The sequence below is a fragment of the Lutra lutra genome, chromosome 14, assembly GCF_902655055.1.
Source record: "Lutra lutra chromosome 14, mLutLut1.2, whole genome shotgun sequence".
NCBI classification, from domain to species: domain Eukaryota; kingdom Metazoa; phylum Chordata; class Mammalia; order Carnivora; family Mustelidae; genus Lutra; species Lutra lutra.
This window is the reverse complement of record NC_062291.1, coordinates 22,366,297-22,381,608: the sequence shown is the minus strand read 5'-3', so window position 1 is coordinate 22,381,608 and position 15,312 is coordinate 22,366,297. Positions and strand designations below refer to the sequence as shown.

General features: G+C 33.1%; 1 protein-coding gene across 2 annotated transcripts in view; it reads right to left on the bottom strand.

Annotated features, from left to right (window-relative positions):
* The window catches only part of PHYHIPL (phytanoyl-CoA 2-hydroxylase interacting protein like), an 85,775-nt gene that overhangs the window by 5,839 nt on the left and 64,624 nt on the right, over nt 1-15,312 (bottom strand). For both annotated transcript variants that reach the window (XM_047702717.1, XM_047702718.1), the window contains 3 exons: nt 9,644-9,840; nt 7,561-7,735; nt 3,933-4,050 (listed from right to left, as the gene is read on the bottom strand). In XM_047702717.1, coding sequence (XP_047558673.1) covers nt 3,933-4,050; nt 7,561-7,735; nt 9,644-9,840 — 490 coding nt within the window. The remainder of the gene's footprint in view (nt 1-3,932; nt 4,051-7,560; nt 7,736-9,643; nt 9,841-15,312) is intronic.

Here is a 15,312-nt window from a genome sequence, read left to right as displayed (position 1 = left end):
AGGATTCTGGGTTGACAGTTCTCTTTCAGAACTTAAAAATATTGTGTGGCTTCTTTCTGGCTGATATGGTTTCTAATGATGATGTGATTGAAAGACACCATAGATGAGGTATGGTGTTTTTCAGGATTTGCTTCTCTTCAATTTTCAGGAGTTTATGATGTGTCTGGGCATGGATTTCTTTGTGTTTATCCTGTTTGGGATTTACTTAGCTTCTTTAATCTTTATATTTATGTCCTTTGCCAAATTTGGGAACATTTCAGCTATTTTTACTTTGAATATTTTATTAGCTCCACCCTTTCCTCCTTTCTGACTCCAATGACATTAGTATTAGATATCAGATCTGCTATAGCCCTACATGTCTGTGAAGTTGTGCTCTTTTTATTCCCAGTCAATTTTCCGTTACTCACTTTGGGTAATTTCGTTTTGTTTTTTTTTTTTTTTCCTTTCTTTTTTTTTTGGGGGGGGGTGGGGAGGAGCAGAGGGAAAGAGAAAGAGAATCTGAAGCAAGCTCCATGCTCAGCCTGGAGCAAGGTTCAATCTCATGACCTGACTGAAATCAAGAGTCAGATGCTAACCAAAAGCCACCCAGGAGCCCCAGTTTGAGTAATTTCTATTGTTCTATCTTCAAGTTTATGGTTTCTTTCCTTTGTCCTCTTCATTTTTTTTGTTGAGTCTATCCACTGAGTTTTTTACTTATAGTAGTTTTTCAGTTCTATGATATTCATTTAATTCTTTATATCTTCTATTTTTGTTTCACGTATATTTGTAATTGCTTATTGAAAAATTTTTACAGTGGCTGTTTGAAATCCTTGTCAGATAGTGCTAAGATTCTGTGTTATGGCATTAATATCTGTTGATCATTTTTTCTCACTCACGATTTTTCTGATTCTTGGAATCATGAGTGGATTTCAATAGTATCTTGGACATTCAGGGTATTATGTTATGAAGATGAGTCTTATTTAAATCAGTACTTTAGCAGGCTTCTTTTGACTATGTATCAGCGGGAGAATATCACTTCATTGCTGTTAGGGGAGAAAAGACCAGGATTCACAGTCAGCCTCAAAGACAGGGGGATGACTACTGGGTGAAGTTAAGAGTTAAGGTTCTCGCTAGGCTTCTTCTAATACTATCTAGCTTGGAGAGCAAGAAGTTGTCTCAGTACTGCTCTTTACGTGGCTTTCACTGACACTGCAGAGGCAATCCGTATTCCTAGGCTGCAGTGAAAAGTCCTGGTTTTCATTAGGCAACCTGCGATACCACCCCAGTAGGGAGGTTGACAGGTACCACATTGCCACTGGTGGGAGGGTATAAGTCCACCTTCCCCATTCAGCTTTCTCTCACACCACCCCAGCAGGGGTTGGAGGAGGAGGAGAGGGTGCTTCCTTGTAGATGGCAGAAGGTGGAAATCTGGGTTCCCTACTTGACTCAGCTGGTGAGGGTGGGAAAATGTTTTTTTTTTTTTCCCCTGATGGTATTTGGCTGAAGTAGGGCAATTATTGTCTAAAAGCTTTCTATTTTTAAGACTATCCCTTTGCTGGTCATTTGGGTAAATAGAGCAAATTTTCTGAGGATATTTTTCTTAGTTTGTGCCCATTAGCATTTTGGGGTTCTTGGCTTCTTCAGAAATCAGTCAAGAATATAAGAGCTAAAAAGAAAACTCAGGGAACTCATCACTGTATTGTTCCTTGAGTCCCATGGTCCCTAACTGGCTTATCTTCTACCTTTCAGTCTTCTTCCACCTTTCAGATTCTTACATTTCTTTTATATATACAATCCAGAGTTTTTAGTTATACTTAATGGGAAAAATAGGGAGAAATGTTTCCACTTCATCTTGTCCTGGGTCACAATTCTTACCCTTGTTACAGCTACATTCTCATTAACAAAAACAAAACATTGATATATGTGTTCAGCATGCATATAAAAGTTCAATTAATGAAACAATAATAGCAGAAAATACAGAGACAGGAAATAAAGAAATATTCACTTAGAAATTTATCTCTAGAGAAAGAGATCAAAATGAACTTAATCCATATGGATTGAGTCAGAACTGACCAAACACTTTTTCATAATTTGTAATGATTTAGAAAGTCTGTAGCTAGTTAAGTGAAAGTTTCATTTCTATTCAAGCATTTTATGACATTTTAAATGGATTCTGATAAAGGATGTGGGTCCTGATTAGAATTTGTTATCTAAAAAGGAAAATCAAGGTCGTTAAAGCTAATGTCTACAATTTTTTTTTAAATAAAGTGTTTTAAAAAAGCAATGTTAAAGAACTGTACCCACCACTTGGGAAGTATATTTATTTATATATACTGCATGAAGATATAACTTACATGGATTTTACAACTGTCATGGAAACTCCAACAAAGGTAAATTTCCTTGTTAGTAAATACATCTTTCATACTAGTACACTGGAGTCATTTGTAATATATACAATGACTTTTCCCAGGCAGTTTTTATCATTTCTTTTCTTCTTAGAATTTTTGAAAACAGATGATGCAAATTTTAGTATTGAAGGACCTGAAAATAGTCTAGTTTCCACCCAAAGGGTATAGAAAATCAGTGAAATACTGACCTCCAGTGGCCACCTAAAATAGACATTGACAATATTCTAAGAATCTAAACCTTGTACCAAAGATGTATTATATTGATGTACTTCTTATTTAAAAAAAAGGCAATAGACCTTTTTGTTTTCAAATTTTATGTTTAAAGAAAACCTTTCTTGTTTAATATATATGATCATTCCCACTCACAACTGACAGATACATTAATTTGTGTTACATCTGTTTGTACTATTTAAATTAGGTTAAGGGCATCCCATCATGAAATACATATATAGACTCAAGGGTAAATAACATCAGATAAAAGAATTATGGATTAAACTCTGTGTTTATAAGATATTCAAACTTATGGTTTGCAGTATCAAAACATAGGGGAAAAAAAGAGAAAACATAGGGAAAAACAAAACAAAACATGATATTGCAAAGTATTTCATTTGATGAAATCAGATGCCTAAGTTCACCTCTCTCTGATTCCCGTTACAGTTTCTACAGCTTGGAGCTGATTAAGTCTAAAACTAGAAAAAAGACTAAGAAAACTAGAGAAGGAAGAAACAAATAATAACAAAGCTTCCTAATTTTTTTTCATTATAATCCTTACAACTTAAAATTTAAAGTAAGACCAAGGCTGTTAAAATGACAAATTACCGAGATTACTGTGTAAAAGTTTTAGAACCCATATAGCATTTATCATTTTAAAGACCTTAGTCTTAGCCTCTAAAAAAATACATCTCTCTATTTACCATCCTAAAATTTTCATCTGCAAATACAAAAGGATTATTAGTATTAAAGTTACCGGAAGCATGGATTTCTTTTGAATTCTTGGAAATTGCTTCCCAGTGTAAACACAGGCTATCTTCAAAATACCAACTGAACACTAGAATTCAAAAATAAACAAAACACACTGTCCTAATGAATAATTAATCCAAGATAATGGCTAAGAGATCTCCACTTAGGACTGAAGCCTGAAAAATCCCCACTGGTTCACCATATTTCATGAAAGCTACCTCTTCCTCTCCACCCATTTTCAGTATCTTAAAGCAATCCACAAGAAAAGAATATTTAGCTGAGTTATTGGGTGGCAGAGGAGGTTGTCATGTATGGCCATCAGTTAAACCCTGGAGGCTTAAGATCTTCCACTCAAATAGACAGGAACTGTCACTACAAATGATTATAGACAAGAATGTAAGTAAAGTGAAAAAAAAATCCCATAATCTGATTTTTTCTAATTATTCTCAGAAATAAAAGAGTATAACCATTTTGAAAAGAAAACAAAAATTGCTATTTCACAGAACTAGACTCAAGGGAAACCTGAGCCTAGAGCTTGGAATGGCATTTAGTAAAGCAAATCACTATATATATTTTTATCCTTACCGAATATAGTCAAAATATTCTTTGTGTTGGTTACGATAAAAAACAGTAAATTTAAGCATCCGTCCTGCAATCACTTCAGCCTTCTCCAATAGCTGTGTTAGATGAACTTTTGAATAGTCTGAAAATAACAAAAAAATTCTCTTACTAAAAATATATTACAAAGTTATCAACTACATGTTTAATAACTTAGAAATTATTAAAATTTACCTTTAGGAAATTTATCTTAGTGAAAAGGAAATTACATTGAAAAAATACATTGTCTTTGGCACATTTTTCTTTCTACAAAAAAATGTATTTGTTATGGTTTATGGGTTTTTTTTTAGGATACACATGCATTTGTTTCGCACTTTGAAATGAAAGGTTCTGAAACAAAAATGTTAAAGAATGCAGACTCTGCATAACTCAAGTAATATCAATTGGCACCATACTAGCTTTTCTTGAACCAACTGATAAATCAAATAAAAGAAGCTTCTAATCTGCAATCAGTAGCAAACTGAATATAAAAGGGTAGCAATAATAATGTTCATTTAATTTACTCTTTAAATCTATGAGGTTGGTGAAGTAGATTAAATATGACCATCTTATTGATGCAGAAATTGAGGCTTGTTACAGCTTGATTTGCCAAATGTTCATATAGCTAGAGACTAGGTCTCTGGTTTTTAGTTGATGGTTTTCAGGTACGCAAGACGCTTGAAAATCTAAAACTTCTCTCCAAGAAATTTGATACTTTCACCAACTTTTTGTTTTGAAAATTGAGGACTATTGTCAAAATCCTCTACACCAAAATATAAACAAAAATTTTTGTCCATAAAGATTATAAGACCTTCCAAATAAAAGCAACCTAGCTGAAATGCTCATGACAGCAGAGGTTGTTTATTAACTGCTTCATTGGCTCACATTTATTTAGATTAGAACGTAATGCAGAAGGCATCATGCAAAATTAGATGATCAAGTTAAAAGATCAAAAAGACTATTCTTCCTTTCAAAGAACTCACAGTCTAAATTTACAAATAAATATACATAGTTAAATATATAGACAACTATGACTTATAGGGTGAGCACAGAGTTGTATCTTAACATAGACTAGACTAGAGGTAGATTAGTTGGTGGTATTCTATTTTATTTTATATCAATATTTTTCACAGTACATAGTACACAGTATGTGCTCAATAAATGTGGAATGAATTACTGTACAGATTAAGGGACAATTTATACAAAAACCTTCCTCAAAATTTACAGATTAAACGTTATTGATAAAGTTTAAGTAAAAGTCTCTGAATTATTTTGATAATCTGAAACAATAAGCTTCAAAAAGCTTATGTTCCCTTTATATTTTCTCATGGAAATTAAAAATACAAAACAATTTACAGAAAACTATTGTGGCATATTTAAAAGCTGGAGTTTTATTATTCACCCAATAACATTCTTAGTAGAATTATGAGATGTAGTTATGTAAAAGAGCAACAGGGTGATCACTCTAAATGAAAAAAGACAAAGACACATAAAAATAAATGTACTTATATGGCTAAACAGATTATAGAACAGAGTGAATGTATATGCATCTATACACAGATAGGTATTTCTGAACTGGAAACGACAAAGGTCTTCCTTAAGCTAAAGAAGAAATAATATTTCACACTTTTTCCTAATGTCAAATGGGGATTTTAGCAGGTAAAGTATAGTTCTTTTAACTGGACAAATACTTTGACTCTGTTTAGTGCAGTCTTATGGAAAATAGCATGTATTAAAACAATATAAAAAAAAAAGGCTGTGTCTTGTTTATGTGTCTGTCTTAGATTAAGCCTTGCTGGTGGGGTACAATGAAAGTAAATGGAAAGAAATGCAGTTAAAAAAAAAAAAAGAAAGAAAACATGATGTAGACTACAGAGAAATCTGTTTTAGGAAAAAAACTGAAGGGATATATTAACTCCAATATAATATATCAAATATAGGTAGAAGTTATATCATTGAGAATTCTTTATTCACTATTAATGTTACTATTAATACAATATAAAAATCAGCTGTTTCATTACTGATAACTAAATTATGATTATATTTCATCTAGTCCAAAACATATTTTTTTTCACATTTAGCTTCTCTGACATGAATCCAACAATAACTGTGTTAAGAAAACACTATTTCATAGTTTAACTGACAGTATTAAATGGTGGATCTCATAATCGGTATCTTACATAGGAAGAAATATGGTACCAGAGAGATACTATTTTCCTTGCTCTCAAAGATTGAAATCCTTAGCAATCAAGGATGTTATAATCATTAGCAACTTCTCCATATATAAAAAGGGTTGAAGATAAAGTCAAAATAACATAGAAATAAAACTTCATCCATTTAACATATCCATAGGAAAAGTTTTACGCTGAGTTTGAGATTAAGAAACAACACAAGATAGTGAGATAAAGCAGTTACTAAGTATATACTGAGTCTAAAATAATGCAGGTGTGACGTTATGGGGAGAAAAAAAGCCTGGTTTATCTGAAGGATGTCTCAGATGGGGAAAGTTGCTAAGCAACCTACAATTAGTTGAGGCAAATTGTTTTTAAAACTTTTTCTTCAACTTCCTTTATGTTGAAAAAAACACTTAGCTGTTCTCCATAAGTTTTTAGAGGAAATAATTGCCTATACAAAGAAGAAATAAAGCCCCATTCTAACAGACAAGGAAAGAATGACAGATGTATTTAGGTAATTTGTATCACTTCAATACCTATTTAAGTGCTCACCAAATATTTCTTTCTTAAATGAATGAATAAAGAGATAAATGAATGAGATGAATGGTAACATTTCCAATCTAATGGAATATTAAAGTACAGTTAAAAATCAAAGGGGATAGGGCTCTCCACATTAGATATCTCAATGCCAAATGGCAATGAGGTACTTTCTAATGAAGCAAAGACACACACACACACACACACACACACAGTGTGTGTGCAACACTAGTTTAGTTATAGATTTTCAGCACTCGAGTGAAAAATCCAGTAACATTTCTGCTAGGTAGAGTCATTAAGATCTGCATCCATTTCCCTAAGTTAGAGAAAGATGTTCCTGACTTCTTTGTTTAAATATCTGTTAATTTTTTTTTTTTTTAAGATCTGACAGAGAGAGAGAGTGCACAGGCAGGGGGAGCAGCAGGCAGAGGGAGAGGGAGAAAAAGGCTCCCTGCTGAACAGGGAGCCAGAGATGCTCGGCTTGATCCCAGAATTCTGGGATCATGACCTGAGCCGAAGGCATCCACTAAACTGACTGAGCCAACCAGGTGCCTCCAATATCTGTGAAAATTTAAAAAAGAAAAAAAAAGTTCTCTCTCCCAAAATGAAGCTCAAAATATGTTTTAGTGTATTTTCAAACTGAACCAATTTTCATTTGCAAAGTTTTTACCCTGAAAAATCAAACAATGCAGCAAAGAATTGATTTAATGCCATTACTCAGCTTTTGCTGAAAATCTAAATTCACTCCAACCATACAGCAGTTTGTTCTATTACACAATGCTATTGTCGATGTAAAAATAACCCAATGAAATCCGTATCACCTTATGATTAAAACGTACTTTCCTGTAATTAGCTTTTAAGGAACTATTAAATATTTTTTCTGTATTTGTATCTAGTTCTCTTACCTGCTGTGCAGAATTCTATAATTTCACTCCATTCAGACACAACATAATCACCATCAACCTGTTTTGAGGCAGTCTGCACTGCTACTGTGTATTCAGTTCTCGGGCTCAAAAACCAGTGTCCACGGACAGTCATGGGCAAAGGAACAGCTTTTGCCACCAATTTAGTTGGAACATCCTAAGACAAAAAGAATGAAAAACAGGAAAGGAGGAAGGGTGTAGGGAGGGAGGGTGGGAAGAAATAATTTAGCAGTATAACCTGAATCAACTGTAAACAATGTGGAGGAACTTATTAAATTCCTCGCTAATAATAGAATTTTCCTCTTTAAAGATATTTAACAATTATTATAGTCAAATCTCTATTCTCCAGATATAAAAAATAAGGTCCAATTTGATCAAAAGACATGCCCAAGGTCATACAGCTAACTAGCTGTATTAATGACATAATGTATTTAGATTCTTGTTTTCCTGATTCTTGTTCTTCTCTGTACAGTCCTTATATATGCTCCTTAAAATGCAATATTCTAATATCAAATAAAACAAAACAAAACCTCCAAAAACCCAGAAACATGACAAATAAAATTCAATGATTTTCTATTTTAAAATATATTTGTTTAATTTATACTATCCATTAATTTTACCAGAGTAGCCCATTACTAAATATTTTATATGTGAAAGGAGAAAACATTTTAAAATAACTACTTTAAGATAAATCAGTTTTATATACAAAAGGGGTAAGATATGCTTCAGTTGTATTCAAGTATGGAGTTTATGTGTCACAGAAATGTTTAGGTATTTCCAAACAATGATTAATAAAGCTATTAAACTTGCTAGCTGAATATTTACTACATTTCTAAGACATGGTTTTCTAAGTGTGGATGAGTAAAAGGGGGTTAAATCTTGACCTAATCATCACTTAACGTTAAGTATTTCACAGCTATTTCAAGGAAATATTTCAAAACTGCCTCAAGAAGGCAAATGCCAGCAAAGAAAATACCCATAACCAGAAAGCATAATCAAAATTAGAACATGGTTAGAATAACGAATTATCAGTCTTGTTCTCTCACACTTATCTGTACATATAATCCTCACTTATCGTTAGTGTGTATAACTGCATATTTGGTAAAAGGCATAATTTCCAGAACGATAAGGCAACTCTTCCAAAAAAAATTGCCAAGTTAAATTTAGTATCAATATAAAAAAAGGACCAGTTTTCATCAGTGAAAATATTGAAAAACAAGAAAGAATACTGAATAACTATTATTCTCTCTATACTACCTCTGATGTGTATGTCGAGAGATGTATCAGCAAAGATATGTGATAAGTAGACTGTTATAAGAATAATACCAAAGAGGTATTAACAGGTCTAAGACATATAAAGGTTAATTTTCATTCTCAAATCATAAAATAAAATTGACTACATAAAGCAATGTTCAGCCCTAAAATATTTTGTAAATACCCTAAAGTTTATAAAGCTACATCACATTCCTCTCTCAGCAGTTATTATGGGGAAAAATATATGCCTTAATGAAAACTATGCATTGCCTATAGCATACTCTTCTGGCTATTTTCTTTTGCTTCTGTGAAAGTTATTTTATAAAACTGTAATCTTTAGATAATGGATAACAGTTATTCTTGTTTAAAAACATGCAAAGAACTTTGTCCATCTATCCCTTCTGGCCCTTGCTTCTTCCTTATCTCAAACCAGTTTTGCCTGTAGTTCTACATTTATTTCAATATCCTGATCTATAACTGTGTCTATTCTTTGGATTATCCATTGAACTGGTTGTAATACCTCATCAGTTAGCTCATTAATCAGTTAAATCTTTAACACATGTTCATTTTTATGTCTATATGAGAGTCATGATTTTACCTTTTTGGGAAAAATTGTATTTTATAGTATACTTAGCATTTTGTTTTCTTACTAAATTTCTTAAAAGGATAGGGTTTTGAAATGACATGTAATTTTTACACTTCCCAATGTCAATACATCACATAATCAACAAAACATTTCCTCTTTTAAATAAATGTCCTCATACTTAGATTTTAAGATGCAAATGAATAGAAGTATATGTTAAGATTTTACCTTGTGTTTAAATTTATTGGAGTTCTTGTTCTCTTTCTTATTGAGGTCAATGAAATAGTGTGTAATACGGTCCTTTGACTTTGAATCCATTTCCCATGAAATCTTGAATGAGTCACATGTAATGTTGCTTATTTTAATGTTATGTGGTACAGGAAGTTCTTCCATCTCTGCTATGCCACTGTCTTGTGATTTGTTTCCTGCAAGAAAACAATGCACAGGTAGTTTTCAACTAATGTATTTTTCTAGGTTGCAAGGCCATCAGTTGTGTTTACATTTCTTTTTTTTTTTCTTTTCTTAAATAAGACTTTTTTTTTTTAAGATTTTATTTATTTGATAGAAAGAGACACAGAGGGAGAGGGAACACAAGCAGTGGGAGTGGGAGAGGGAGAAGCAGGCCTCCCGCCAAGCAGGAAGCCTGATGCGGGTCCCGATCCCAGACCCCGGGGATCGTGACCTGAGCCGAAAGCAGACGTCCAATGACTGAGCCACCTAGGTGCCCTTAAATAAGATTTTTATTTATATATTTGAGAGGGAGAAAGAGAGAGAGAACACAGAGGGAGAGTGAGAGGGAGAAGCAGACTCCCTGCTGAGCAGAGAGCCTGATGTGGGGCTCTATCCCAGGATCCTGAGATTATGACCAGAGCCGAAGGCAGATGCTTAACCGACTGAGCCACCCAGTTGCACCTATGTATATATTTCTGAACTCAGCTACCTAATTACTAAATCTGAGATTTCACTATTGTTCATGAAATGGTTTGGGTGTTAATGATAGCTAATGCCATTTACAAAGTCATTTTACCAATAAGAAAAAAAGCAAAACTGAACTAGTCCTTACCACTTCTACGTTTTCAATTTACTTTTCCAATTTCTGCTTTCACAGAATGTAAAACAAACAAACAAACAAACAGAAAAAAAAACACTGATAATCCATCCTTCTAATCTATAAAAGATTGGCCTTACATGGTAAGGTCCATCTGGAAAGAACCAAGAGAACATTTTTCATATACAACCGATCAATTCTGCTTTAATGTCAGGTGTTTGAAACTGTATGAGGTCACAAATGTTGCTAATGAAAGAACCCAAATAAAATTTTTTTTTTCTTTAAAAAAATATCTGAGTGACAGTCTATAGAAATTACTCTTCCATTTTCCTTTTGTTTTGGATACTTATATGTAGAAATAGCATGCGATAGTTATACTACATATACAAATAATATTGAAGAACATTCTCTTACAAGCTATTATGTCAAGGATTATTCCAGGATTTTTTTACCCATTGTGTCTTGATCAATTTAATTCTGAGTATTAAAACAAAAGATAAGGCTAAAAGAGGAAAAACAAACAATTGCCATGTTGATTAGTATCATTAAAATCTTGAAGAACTGATCTGACATCTGGTTACTATGAAGACTGTATTCTGCATTTCCAGTTAAAGAAAATGAGAGACTAAAAGAGAAACTTTGTCTGACAATATAGAGTAGAATCTGATGGATGATAGGTCAAAAATAGAAAAAATATAGGCTTGCCAAGTTTGTTTCATAGATAGGAAAGATACACTGAATCAAATTTCACTCTACTTCTTATGTTCTCTTACCCCAGGCCAACATAAAATTGAATGCCCCAGAGGAGAAAAAATAAATATAATTGTTATTCATATGATAAAATGTGGTAGATCATAAATCAGCTACATAACTAGTTCCTTAGCAGAAGAAAATAGCAAGGCTTGATCAACAAAAATTAAAAATAACAATGAGTATTATATTGTGGCAATACCTTCCATTTCCAGATTAGATTACGTTCTCCTGCCCCCACACTCCTATCTCAACTGTCATATATACTGATATAACTGTTAAACTGATATAAAACTGTTGACAATTGCCAGTCTTATTAAATCTTTGACCCATATTGTCTCATCTCAAGCTGTGTTGTTGCCAGAGGTACCTGATGGCCATTGAAAATTAATTTCAAAATAACTTAAGTTCTTTATTGTCATTTCTTGAACAATACTTTTAAAAATCCTCTTTCTTCTTTGACCCTCCCTTCACACCCCAGTTTCTCCGGATCCCCTCTTCATAAAACTCCCACAAAAATTACTCTCTCGCTTTTTTCTTTCCTTCTCATCTGGCCTAATGGAATCCCCAAATTGCTTGTGACCTAAATAAAAGCCTTTTAAAAGTCAAGGGAGGGGAAGAAACTAAGTGGAAGCCTTTTGATGGACTTGGAAAAGGGAAAGGTGATAAATACTCAAACATTCGTAATTGTTCTAATTAGAAAAACTCAAAGTTTTTATCTATTATTCTGATTACAGTTATCTTTAAAATATAAATAATAATACTAAAAAACTTTCTGGACACTGATGGTAAAAGTTTCTGTGGAACTCATCTGCATTATGACTCTCCATATAATTTCATAACAACTTAGTGAAAAAATTATTTAAGATCATAGAAAAAAAGGTATTTTGCATTTCACCCAATTTAATGAAGATACAATTTCAATATATTAACACTAAGATACAGATGCTTGCTATTTAAACTTCCACTGTTATCTGATTCAACCTTAAAGTTATAAAAATTGATTATAACCTAGAATATAATATTTTGTTTTGTATTTTTTTCTAATAGTTAAAATTTGAGGAAAAAGGTTTGTATTTATTAAAATGTAGAAAGTTTTCTTAAATCCTATTTTACCATTCAGAATATAAAGCTCAAACCTATTAAGGACTTGTTATAAAAGAATCTTTATTTCCTATCTACTTATCATAATTCCTAGTTCTTTTTTTTTTAAGATTTTATTTATTTATTTGACAGAGATCACAAGTAGGCAGAGAAACAGGCGGAGAGAGAGAGGAAGGGAAGCAGGCTCCCTGCTGAGCAGAGAGCCTGATTCAGGGCTGGATCCCAGGACCCTGAGTTCATGACCTGAGCCAAAGGCAGAGACTTTACCCCACTGAGCCACCCAGGTGCCCCCATACTTCCTAGTTCTTAACAAAGCCACTAGATCAACCTCTCTGCAGGTTTCTTACTTGGGTAGAAGTAGTAAAAAAATTAGTTTAAACCAGTCCTATCAGTTTATATGTAACTTCCTTCCTCTTCACACTCTGTGAATCAATTTTTAACTGAGATTTTGAGATAAGTGACAGAAGACAATGATTCTGTCTGTAAAATCAGTGAATCAACAGTGATTCACATGACACCAATATTCAATAACCAGCCAGTACCATCTTAGAGCTGTACAATCAAGTGCATTTCTAAATGCAGCTTCCATTTCTTTTTTTTTTCAATTTTCACTTTTTAATTTAAAAAGTAAGGTATAAAATAAGGTATAAAATATTTATCTGTGAGAGTTAAGAAACAATTTTGTCATAAGTATGTAGGACCCTGCTAATCTCAAACAATTTCTTTTATTAGGTGTTAAAAGATAGCTACCGTATAAAGTATAACCAAGTGAGAAATTAAATACTGAAGAAAATAACCCCCAAATATCAGAAGCTCTCCCTTGAAAAGATTAATTTGATTGTAGCAATGGCTAAAGCAGGATTAATATGAAGAACTAGTAGAGTAAGTCTGTGTATGTGCAAATGTTAAAACTGTTTTATGGTGGGGTGACTGGGTGGCTCACATGGTTAAGTGTGACTCTTGGTTTTGGCTCAGGTCATGATCCCAGGGTTGTGAGACTGAGCCCTTCTTAGTACTCTGTGCTCAGTGCAGAGTTTGCTTGGGATTCTTTCCCTCTTCTGTGCCTTCCATCTCTGCCCCTCCCCCAACTGGCACACTCTCTCTCTCTCTCTCTCTCTCTCTTGCAGCTTCCATTTCTTCTCTTTTCTTTCTTTTTTTTTTTTTTAAAGATTTTATTTATTTATCTGACAGAATGAGAGAGAGCACGAGAAGAGAGAAGGTCAGAGGGAGAAGCAGACTCCCCATGGAGCTGGAAGCCTGATGTGGTCTCGATCCTGACACCTCAGGATCATGATCTGAGCTGAAGGCAGTTGCTTAACCAACTGAGCCACCCAGGCGCCCACAGCTTCCATTTCTTAATAAGACTTCATCTTAAGAGTAATTCTAGCTACGTTTTTCTACTTTACATGACAAGTAATTCTAAGATCTGTGAGTATAATGCTGATAGGTAATACTGAATGGAAAACAAATTAATGACACTTTTATCTGTCCAAAATATGAAAACTGCTTTTCAGAACAAACATTTCAAAAGCACTTTTGTAACAAATTCATTCACTTTAAAAATATTTTTCCCCTCTGTGCTAAATCTATTAATTGTTGGAAAGCATTTTTTGTCTGTATTTTTAACGTTATTAAACTCCCCCAAAACTGCCTATTGGGACTTGTATATTAAACTCTAGGAAACTTTCTAAGATAACTAAAAATCAGAATGTTATACCAATCTTCTTAGAGTATTTTAAAATAAAATCTCTACCTTCAAAGATTTGTTGCTATACTTTTAGCAGGTGTTGAACTCAAGTGGCTTCTCATATTGACCCTGACAAATCACTTAGATTTGTAAAGCTGATTGAGGATCCTTATCACACTGGCACTTAGTTATGTGTCCCTTCATATTTATTTTTGTTAGTTATTACAACTTTTACTAAGTTGCAATTATCTATATATCAAAAGTACACAACAAAAAACTACAAAGATGTAAAAACTAGCTCTTGCCTCAAGGATATAAAATGTGGAAAATATCATAATAAAATTATGTTATGTGATAACATAATTTGACTGAAAGACCATATTAAAGGAATCAAATCATGATTCAGAAAACATGAAACTCTTTGTTGTAGGAGAAGTAAATTTTTTTTTAAAAATTGGGATGTCATTGATATATAATATATTGTGTAAGTTTAAAGTTTACAGTTCTGTTGATTTGATAAATATATGTATTTATATTTATTTATTGCAGTATGAGTACCACTATAGAATTGGCTAATACCTCCATCATGTCCCAAATTTAACATTTCCTTTTTGTGGTAAGAACATTTAAGATCTGGTTTCTTAGCAGTTTTGAAGTATACGATATAGTATTGTTAACTATAACCACAATGTTGTGAGAGAAGCAGAATTTCAACAAGTGAAGACAGTAGTGAAAAAGTTGAGGACACAGATTCTAAATGGAGGCAATAGTAAAAGCATTAAGAAATAGTACATCTTTTAGGTAATTCAGCACAGGGTATAGGAAAAAATACCGAAAAAGAAGACCAGAAATGTGGCATAGAAGTTGAAGAACTATCTAAGAGAAAAAAACTTATGGTTGATTTAGATGGAGTTCAATATGTATAAAACTGAAGATGAAATTTTAGTAAAATTTATTGTCAGACTCATATAATTAGTTCAAATGTGCCCCTCAAACACCAAGCAAGCAATTTTTAAATATCCATGAGTATCCAATATAAATCCACATTTTTAAAGACACAAGCGCTGTATGTATGTATGTATGTATGTATTACATTTATTTGTTTGAGAGAGAGAGAGAGCATGAGGTGGAGGGAAGGGGGCAGAGGGAGAGGGAAAAGCAGACTCCTTGCTGAGCAGGAAGCCAGAAGTGGGTCTCAATCCCAGGATCTGGAGGTCATGACCTGACATGAAGGTAGATACTTTAACAGACTGAGGCACCCCACAAGCTCTTTATTTAAAGGACCTTGAGAAGATTTAGACTCACTAA